General features: G+C 37.4%; 1 protein-coding gene across 1 annotated transcript; it reads left to right on the forward strand.

The window, feature by feature from the left end:
• On the forward strand, positions 6,740-7,642 carry LOC109219903. The gene has a single exon (XM_019384378.1). The coding sequence runs from the start codon at positions 6,740-6,742 to the stop codon at positions 7,640-7,642; it is 903 nt and encodes a 300-aa protein (XP_019239923.1).

Consider the following 10,494-nt stretch of genomic DNA (forward strand, 5'->3'; position numbering starts at 1 on the left):
ATAAATCAAGTCAGGAAAAGGGGTAAAGAAAGGTTCAATTAGGGAAAACCAGTAACAATCAAGTAAACACAATTAAAGGAATTCGGGATCAATCAGTAGTTGGCAAAGCCTTTTTTGAAAGAAGAGTTCTCATATATAAACACACAAATATGTAAGGAGAGAATGTTAAGTTATTTAAAAGAGAATTTAACCAAAGAAAAATTCAGAATCATAAGCAAGGAGATGCAGGTTCAATATGCAGACTCATAATGAGTCTGAGAGTCCAGGGTCCCAATGTGGAACCCTGACTCGAACACAAAAATCAAAGTCGTCAAAGGAAATCCCCAAATCCTAGGGTTTCACAATTGAATCAGACATGGAAAGCAAACCATTTGTTTCAGAGTCTCAACAAAAACAGATATGATAGTATGCTTGAACGACAAAGGAAGAAAAATCATAAAGAACATATTTGAGAAAACTCAGAGCCTAAACGAGTTCAGAAGAAGAAAATAATACAAACTTGAACAAAAGTAGATGAAGCATGTAAGAACATGAACAGAGTCCAAAAAATCAAACGGTAGGCACACATAGCAGAAGAGTAGTGAAAATATAGCAGAGATTAACAGGAGTAGAAAAGAAGAGGTAAAAAACAATATATGCATAAAATAAAAGAAATCATACGAGCAGGGTATAAACGAACACACATAAATCAAAGAAGAAAAAGAATCAGAAAGATTTTTTCCAAAAATCCTTTTAGAAACCCTAAAATCGGAGAGAAACGATTTAGACAAAAACTTTTGGGGAAACACTCTAGATGGCAAGAAAAGCATAGACACACTATAGATCTAAACAAATAACGGTGAAAGAACCTCGAATGGCTTAGGGTTTCGGAGAAATCCTAGAAATGAGAAAGGCTTGGAGACAGGTCCGATCTTGAGTCGGAGAGGTCAAGAATCAGGCTCCTGGGTCTCGAATGTGCCGGAGCATGGCCGGAGAAGCCATGGAATAGAAGATCGGTGAAGATTGGAGGGAGAACCATCGAAGTCAGCCTTCCAGACTCGAACACTCAAGGTCTAATGGTGGAGAGGGTGGGTAGAGACCATCCATGGCCTGGGAAGCCATGGATTCCGGTGAAAATCCGGTGAAGGAAGGTGGGAGGAGGCTACGGTTTCGGAGAGTTGTTGAGAGGATTTGAGAGTGTTTTGGGATTTCAGGGCGGTGGGTCCGGTGAGAATGAGGAGGATTAGGGTAGGTTGTTAGGTTTAATTATGGAAGGGTGAGTTTTGGCCGTTGATCTTGAGTGATCAACGATCCAGATTTAGACGGGTAGGTGGGGAACGGGTTGTGTCGTTTGGAATTGGGTCGTGGGTTGGGTCCGGACTGAAATTGGGCTGATTAATTGGGTAGAATTGGGTCAATTTAGGGGCCAAAATTTAAATGAAATTGGGTTATAATTGAAATAGAAATGGGGCTAGATATTAATTAGCCAATTTTCCCTTTTTAATTTATAAAATATAGTAAAGCTGATTTTAAAAGTAAATTAAAAATACTGAAACAATTAATAGTGTATAAATATTAATTTAAAAATACTAGACCCAGTTTTATAATTATAAAATGCTATTAATCTTAAAGTAGGCTACAATTGCAATTACATGCAATTTTGTCTACTAAATACCAAATAAATTTGTAGAAAAATATACAAAAATCACCTTAGCTATGTTTTGGTGTAAATATGAGAATAAAATAAGTTATTCACAAAAAGGATAGTTTTGGGGAATAATTACTTTTTTGTACTGCTAAAATGGACAATAAATTGATTTTAAAATCTTTAAAAATTAGGGAAAAATACCAAAACTCTTGGGCATGCTTATATATGTATGTACATGCTATTTTGAAAGTATTTTGTATATAAGAATACCTAGGGAAAAATTGGGTATCAATAAAAGTTACACTGCGTAATAGCAACGGGATTTTGCAATTCTAAGGGAGTACGGTGTAATCCTTCTCAAGAATATCATACGGATTTTTCCTACTCCAGGTATGTTAAGGCTAAACTCTTCCTTCATTTTGCATGATCTCGTAATTACACGAGTTTGATAATGAGCCATAAAGAAAATTCATATCCCGAAATTTACGTATACTTTCCTATCGGGACTTCATATTCAATTGAGTATTTCCTTCTTCTAGTCAAGAGAGCAGAGAGTTTATATATATAGTATGACATTATTTTCATTACCATCGAGCTATAATCGATGCGCAGGCTCCTATTGGGAAACCTCAAATCAGATGGTAAGTTATATACCGAGCCTAGTATGGCCGGACGCCTATGAGCGAGCCCAGTTGGTCGAGATACAGAGCCTATTATGGCCGAGCGCCTATGCGCGAGCCTACTACGGCAAAGCAGTTATATATATACAGAGCCTTATAGGGCCGGACAGCTATTTTACTTACTATATTGAGAGAGTTGAGTCAGTATCAGCAGGTAAGTATAACTTCAGATTATCTTTGACTTCCAATTACTTTCAGTTATTATATTATCAGTTCAGTTTCAGCTTTCAGTATATTGCCTTACATACTCGGTATGTTATTTCGTACTGACGTCCCTTTTCTGGGTGCGCTGAATTTCATGCGTGCACGTTCAGACAGACAGACGGGTAAACCACTTCATTAAGTGTTGCTCGAGTTCAGCTTGATCGGTAAGCTCCATGCCTTTCGGAGTTGCCGGGTTTAGAACTTTACGTATATCTTTGTATATATGTATATATGTTATGAGTAGGACATGACCTTGTTCCGATCACAGTATATCCATCAGTAGAGGCTTGTAGACATATCCTGTCAGTTAATGCAGTATGTTGGGCTTGTAGGCCTTTTATGTACATTTTGTTGGTTTGTCAGCTGTAGTAGTTATGACGGCCTTGTCGGCCCAACCTTATATTGATATTTAGTCAGTATTCGCAATTGTCTTGTAATGTGGCCCATGGCCTAAGTATGATATTACATGTTCAGAGTCCCTTAGTCGCAAGTTGGTATGCGAGGATAGGTGAGGCACCGAGTGCCGGTCTCGCCCCCAGTTCGGGGCGTGACAAATTTTCCCTCCTTTACTTTTCCTCCTAGGTATTTATTAAAAAAACAAAAATAATGGAACCCACTAATATTTTAATAACTCTAAAACAAAAAACTAACCTAGAAGACATCGACTTCAATCTTATACAGCGATTCCCCCAAAATCTCAAACACCCCTCTCTCTGTTCATCAACCTAGAACACACCGACGAATTCTGTCGACCAGCTCTGGTGAAGGACGATAATTTTCGGTGAAGGACGACCATTATCGGCTATCATACCACAATCTCCAAGGTAGGTTTTCGGGTTTTTACCCTGTTCGATATTTGCTATTATTGTTCGATTTTGCTTTCTTCTTCCCTAGTCTGAAAAATTATTTCATTGCTCCTTCTATTTTCTTTCTTTGATAATATTTCTGATAAACCCATTATTTTGCTTCTGTTTTGTTTGTATTATGGGATATATTTTATGATTTTTAGTTTGCAAAATTGTGGGATTTATTTATTAGGTTTTGATTTTGTGTTAGAAACCATGAGATTTGATATTTGCTATTGATGTTCGGTGTTCGCTGTCTTGTTCGTTATTCTGAAAATCATTATTTTGTATTATACGTGGGAATGCATGGAGTAAATTTTGTCCACAAATGCTATTCATGAAAGCGAATACTTGAAGATATCAGAGGAGCTGATGAGGTTCCCTCGGGCATCTCCGAAATTGGAAATAATACGTGAACCCCCAAAACAAACCAAGCGAGTGCTCTATTGAGATGGCCGGATCACTTTCTTACCCTTTATCATCGACTTGCCTTGTGTCTGTAATTAGTGACTAGCATAGAGGGTCCTAGGTTATTTATCTTGAACTACGTGTTACCTTGGATATTTGTATGTTTGGTTCCTCATCCAGAAAATATAGTTTTTGCTCACGGTATTTGACTAACATCATTTGATGATCAATTAATTGAATATGCTCCTTTGCTAATCTTTTCTATGCTAAGAGAGGAAGTTCGTGTATGCTTTTACTCTCCTATTTAAGTTAAGAATTGGTTATTTTTCATTTAATTTTTGTAAGATAATCGCTTGATTAGTTTCAAGTTGTGATTAATTAAATGAGGCACAAACTATTAGTAATTTCTATTTTATAGAAGAGCCATCCCACGGTCGACCAAGGTTATAATTGACATCTAGTTCGGTCAATTTCCTATTTGATATATTGCACAAATACTCTAAAAATCCTTAATTTGATTGTAGACACTAACGTCATTACTGCACATCCGATGGTACTACGAGTCACTTATTTGTATTGCCCGAGTAAAGAAAGGTCTTATGTCTGTAGCAGCACGAGCTCTTTTAATTATGAGTTATCTCGTTGGACTCATGTTTTACTACTTCTTTTAGCTTTGTTACAATCCTTAGTTGTCAAATAGGGTTTTACCATTTTGGCACCATTGGCTAACACATTCAAATTATGTTATTATGAAACCACTACGTTATTATATGTTCCAATTATGTGGAGTGTTGTGTTTCGTAGAACTGGAAGTATGTATCTAACATTTCACTACCTGGTAAAAATGATATGCTTGGGCTAGGCCAATTTCCAGTCTGCTATAGAAATTCAACTAAGTCAATATTTTTCTTTTTTATCAATAAAACTATGAATCTCGACATAAGATATACATAAAATGAACTACTGGAAGCAGTCTTATTCAGTTAATACATAGCCATAGACAGCTTGGAGACAGAAACTTCAGTTGAGAAACTACAATTACAGTGTTTGAGATGTGGAAAATTTGGCATAATTAGCTCTTGAAGAAGCTGTTTCTATACTGGAAAACAATATTTTAGCTCATGACTTGTGTATCACGGAGTCCATTCAAAGTGTAACATATCTGCTATCTCACCTTTGCTTGTTCCTTTAATGTGCAATGTCCATTCTCTCATTTGCATTACGTGTCATTTGTATCTCGTTTGATATCAACAGGTATTACCATCATTTAGAACCTTGGATGTTTCCTTGCGACATCAGTTTAGATCTTTGTCAATACCTGCCAATTCAACTTTACTTGCTGGGAAATCTAAGCTCATATTTCTTTTGAGTATTGATGTCTTATTCGTTAACTGTTCGTTCATTTAAATAATGAGCATGTGTATATGTATATGTGGTAAATAGGTCTATAAGTTTTCATTTGTCATTATTCTTGTAGTTAATTTTTTTTTCCAATTGACGAATCATTATTTATACTAACATTTCACACTTTTTCCATGAAATCTGCAGGTAGTTATCTCATTGCACCAACTTAAGGCAATTAATCCTTCATCAAGCAGACCAATCCATCCGAAAGATATGTCTAAACTATATCTGTCGATAACCTGAATTACCGAGAAGCACAGGACATCTGGCTAATAACAGGTTCTCTGAAGTTCTCTTCTAATACCTCTTTGTTCTATTGTAGTAACTTCTCTGAAGTTCACTTCTATATGAAAAATAAACAGTTTGAGAAAGGTAGACAGGAACCTTTTGGCCTCTCACAGTTCTAGACATGTCATGTATGTTCTTTTGAGACATGATCGATTCTCATCTACATATTCTGTTCAACATCAAAAAGCATAAATTTATAATTTGAAGTATGATCATACTGCTGATACTATTGGGCAGATAGTGGTTGCAGTTTTTGCTAAAAGTATGATGTGTGTGTATCCCTGCAAAACTCAACTGATGAGAGTATGATGTGTGTGTGTGTTTATGCCAGGGTTGTGAAAAGCGAGAAGCAAAGTGACTCCTTACCCGTTTCTGCTATATGAAGCGACTCAGGTAGACAAAAGCGTGCGCTTCCCACTAAAAAGGCAGAAGCGGCGAAGCAAAGCGAGTGAAGCTGCCAGCCTATTTAATTAAAAAAGAAGGGATCAGTGTACTTTTATTAAAACACGACCAGCAGCAATAGCGACTAGGGTTCCCTTTTCAACTTCAACAGAGATTCAGCGGCAACAGGTATGCGATGATGTCTTCCTTCTTCTTCTTCTTCTTCTTTTTCATTGTTTCAGCGTCCAAATAGCAGCGAAATGTTGGCGAATTTTTTTTTTTTACCTTCGGTTCTTCTTTCTAAGTCTTCTCCTCTTCGCTGAAATGCTACCTAGTTCTTCTTTCATTGTTTTTATGCTGCCCAGTTTTAATAGGATGGTATACTTCCCTTCCTCTGAATATCATAAGAAGTTTCAACTTCGGAATACATGTTGCTAGTTATAAGTGAAACCGAATCATTGTTGCCTTTTCTTTTCCTGGATGTCAGAATCATATAATGCTTATCTTCTAACATTATCACATAATGCTGATCTTCTAACATTATCATATAATGCTGATCTTCTAACATTCTTCTGCTAATCTTAATTTTTAAGTATTTGCATTACTTTTTATGGTACACACTGATAAGATTGTGGCACGTCATTAACTTAAAAAAATTCATTGTTCTTGCTAAATCTAATAGCCACTATTTGTTAAAATGTTTGTTATTGATGAAAATTTCCTTACGTAGCTGTTTATGTGACGATTTTGGTGACCGTTAAATTTCACAACAATGAAACTCATATAATTTTGAGAATATGTGGCTTTTTTTCTATTCTTTCTTATTAGCTGATTTTTTCTATAAGTACATAAACCATATTTATACCGGTTGTTTTGGTGTTATATAGGATAAAACTAATTTAATGGATAACGGAGATAAAAGGTGGATGAGCCTCCGAAGGTCAACTGATGAGTACATACAAGGAGTGAATGATTTTCTTAATAAGACGTTTGAACGAGCTTCCCAAGGAAATGAAATATTATGCCCTTGTAAAGAGTGCGCTAATTATTTTTGGTATTATAGGAATGTGGTGAAGGATCACTTGATTGTTAATGGGTTTGTTCATGGATACACAAAATGGGTTTTTTACGGGGAAGGATTTTCCTCAAGAAAGACTCCATGCCTAAGCAATAATGATGAAGGTTCCGAGATGCATGATGATATTGATGGATTACTTCATGATATATTTCGAAATGTCGAGGTTGATTTGGGACATGAAAGAGTGAGGGATGGACCTTCCGAAGATGCAAAAAGATTCTTTAAATTAGTAGAAGAAGGAAAAGAAGAATTATATCTAGGGTGTGAGAATTTTTCCAAATTGCGTTTTACGATTCGATTGTACTTGTTTAAGTGCATTCACGGGTTGAGTAATGTGGGATTCACAGACTTGTTGGAGTTGTTAAAAGAGGTATTTGCATTTGCTCAGCTACCCGAGTCTTTCTACAAGGCAACAAGCATGATAAAAGATTTGTGTCTTCATTATGGAAAAATACATGCATGTCCTAATGATTGCATGTTATTTTGGAATGACAATATAAATGCAGATACTTGTTCTGTGTGTGGGTCTTCTAGATGGAAAAATATTGTTAATGTCTTGACTAATAAAAAGATCAAAACCCCCGCAAAGGTTTTAAGGTACTTTCCATTAAAGCCTCGCCTTCAAAGGATATTCATGTGTCCCGAAACAGCTGCAGCTATGAGATGGCATGCCACCGAACGACCGAATGATGGAAATATAAGACATCCTGCTGATGGTGATGCTTAGAAGGAGTTCGACTCCTTGCACCCTGAATTCTCTAGCGACCCTCGTAATATTAGATTGGGTCTTTCAAATGATGATTTCAACCCGTTTCGAACAATGAGTATTTCCCATAGCACGTGGCATGTTATGTTAATGAACTATAATCTATCGCCTTGGATTTGCATGAAGCCAGAGTATATAATGTTGTAAATGACCATCCCAGTTCCTTCATCTCCGGGAAATGATATAGATGTGTATCTACAACTGTTACGCCCCGCAACATTACGATGATGTTACGCTTCGCAGTATTAAATTACTACAATGTTGCACCATGTAGTATTGTACGTTGAATTTATCGTAAGGTAATTGACATCAGTCCAAGGAAAAAAAATTATTTGGAGATTATAAAGATTATGCTATTTCACAAGTGATGAGTAAATTCGTGAAAGTGAGAGGGGAAGCTAGTCAAAGAACATAAATTTTCGTCCAAGTTTGGCATGTTGGGATAAAATTCTGGCCGAGCGTTAATACCCGATATTTATGGACTAGTACCATACAAGGTACCATATGACCATGATAGTATGATATATAAAAGGGTATATTAAAAATAAGTAGAATTTTAAGTAATTGGAGATAATTTTTAATTATGCGGGTAATTGGTTTATTACCGGGTAACGGGACATTACCTAATTAACAAATAAGTTGGATAAAGATTAATAATTCCCACCCAAAAAGTGGCAGCTAGTCACATTCTAAAGAAATGAATAAGATTTATTTCTTGTTAGGTGGCACCACGTTACACATTCATTCCATTCTTACACTTCCCATACTAAAGACTTACGATCAGAATGTTAAGCATTCTTACAACAAAAATTTCTTTCAACCAAGATTCAACATTAGCCATTCAACCAAAAAGTTTACAACCACAACGTTAGCAACTTTCAACAAAACATCTCTCAACCAAAATCCAACGAGGATTATGGAAAGCTTAATAACGTAAGATCTTACGGTTCTAAAGGAGTACGATGTAACCTTTTTCAAGAACATCATACGGATTTTTTCCTACTCCAGGTATATTAAGGCTGTGACGACCCGGCCAGTCGTCTCATGAGTTACCGCTCCGTTTTTCCCATTTTCGTTTCTTTATATTTTGTTTATCCGTGTTTTGAGGTATCGGGTTGGTCGGATTGAATTCAGATTGGTTTTGATGAAGTTTGAGACTCTTAGTCTCTTTTTAGAAGGCTTAAGTTGGAAAAGTCAACCGGATGTTGACTTATGTGTTAGAGGGCTCGGAGGTGAGTTCCGATGATTCAGTTAGCTTTGGGAGGTGATTTGGGACTTAGGAGTGTGATCGGAATGGGTTTTGGAGGTTTGGAGAAGATTTAGGCTTGAATTGGCGAAGTTGATATTTTGGCGATTTTCGGTTGGTAGGCGAGATTTCGATATAGGGGTCGGAATGGAATTCCGAGAGTTGCGGTAGCTTCGTTGTGTCATTTGGGATGTGTGTGCAAAATTTCAGGTTATTCGGACGTGGTTTGGTTGGGTTTTTGATCAAAAGCGAAATTCGGAAGTTTTTAGAAACTTAGGCTTGAATCCGAGGCGTTTTGGTTGATTTGATGTTGTTTGAAGTGTTTTGATGATTGGAACAAGTTTGAATAAGGTATTGAGATATATTTGTGCTTTTGGTTGAGGTCCCGGGGCCCTCGGATGCAGCTGCAGATTTTCTGCTTCTGGTATTTCCGCACCTGCGGATTGGGGACCGCAGGTGCGAGGGAGAAGATCGCAGATGCGAAAGGGGACTGGCGAGCAGATACCGCAGAAGCGGTCAAGATGGCCGCATCTGCGAAGCAGATGCGGAAGTCCTATCGCAGATGCGATTTCGAGTTTTAAGTGAAAAACCGCAGAAGCGGTGGTTTGGCCGCAAATGCAGTACCGCAGAAGCGGGCTTTGGACCGCAGATGCGGAAAAGTCTGGCCAGAACATATAAGTTATTTCATTTCGCGAATTTGGGTTATTTCACCATTTTTGACTTCGGCCTTGGAGCTTTTTAGACGATTTGAGAGAGGGATTTCAAGGGAACTTCATTGAGGTAAGGATTTTGGACCTAAAACACATTTCTATGGTAGTAGTTCATGGATTAAGGTTGTAATTAAAGGAATTAAAGGGCTAAAAATGGGGGATTAGGGCTTGAGTTTAAGAAGCAGTTAAACGAGAATTTGAGGGGTCATTTGGACTCCGATTTTAGTATTCTTGATATGTATGAACTCGTGGGGAGATAAGGAATCCGTTGGTGTGAAAACTTTTGAATTTCGAGATGTGGGCCCGGGGGTCGGGTTTTGGTAATTTCGGGATTTGTGCCCTTTATTGATTGTTTTCGCTTGGGCTTTGTTCCCTTAGCATATTTTGATGTCCTCGTTCTAATTTTGGATAGATTCGACGCGCGTGGAGGCGGATTCGAGGGGCAAAAGCGTCGCGAGCTAGAGATTTAGGCGGTTCGAGGTGAGTAATGATCGTAAATGATGTTCTGAGTGTTTGAAACCCCGGATTGCACATCGTAGTGCTATATTGAGGTGATGCACACGCTTGATGACGAGCGTGGGGTCGTACACTATTGGGGATTGTGACTTGGTCCGTCCCGATTGATGATTTTATCGCGTATTTGATTGAAAAACCATTTGCTATCATCATTATTTGGGCTGAATGCCATATTTGGGCCTAGTGCCAACTATTTGAACCCTTCGGGGCTTTTTATTGATATTTCCTCACTGTTTTGACTTACTACTTGAACTTAGTCATGTTATTTTTCCTACTATTTTACTACTCAGCCATTTTTACTCAGTTTGAGACTTAAATGATATTTTAAATGATGTTTGGGC

The sequence above is a fragment of the Nicotiana attenuata genome, chromosome 2 (genome assembly GCF_001879085.1).
Source record: "Nicotiana attenuata strain UT chromosome 2, NIATTr2, whole genome shotgun sequence".
NCBI lineage: Eukaryota > Viridiplantae > Streptophyta > Magnoliopsida > Solanales > Solanaceae > Nicotiana > Nicotiana attenuata.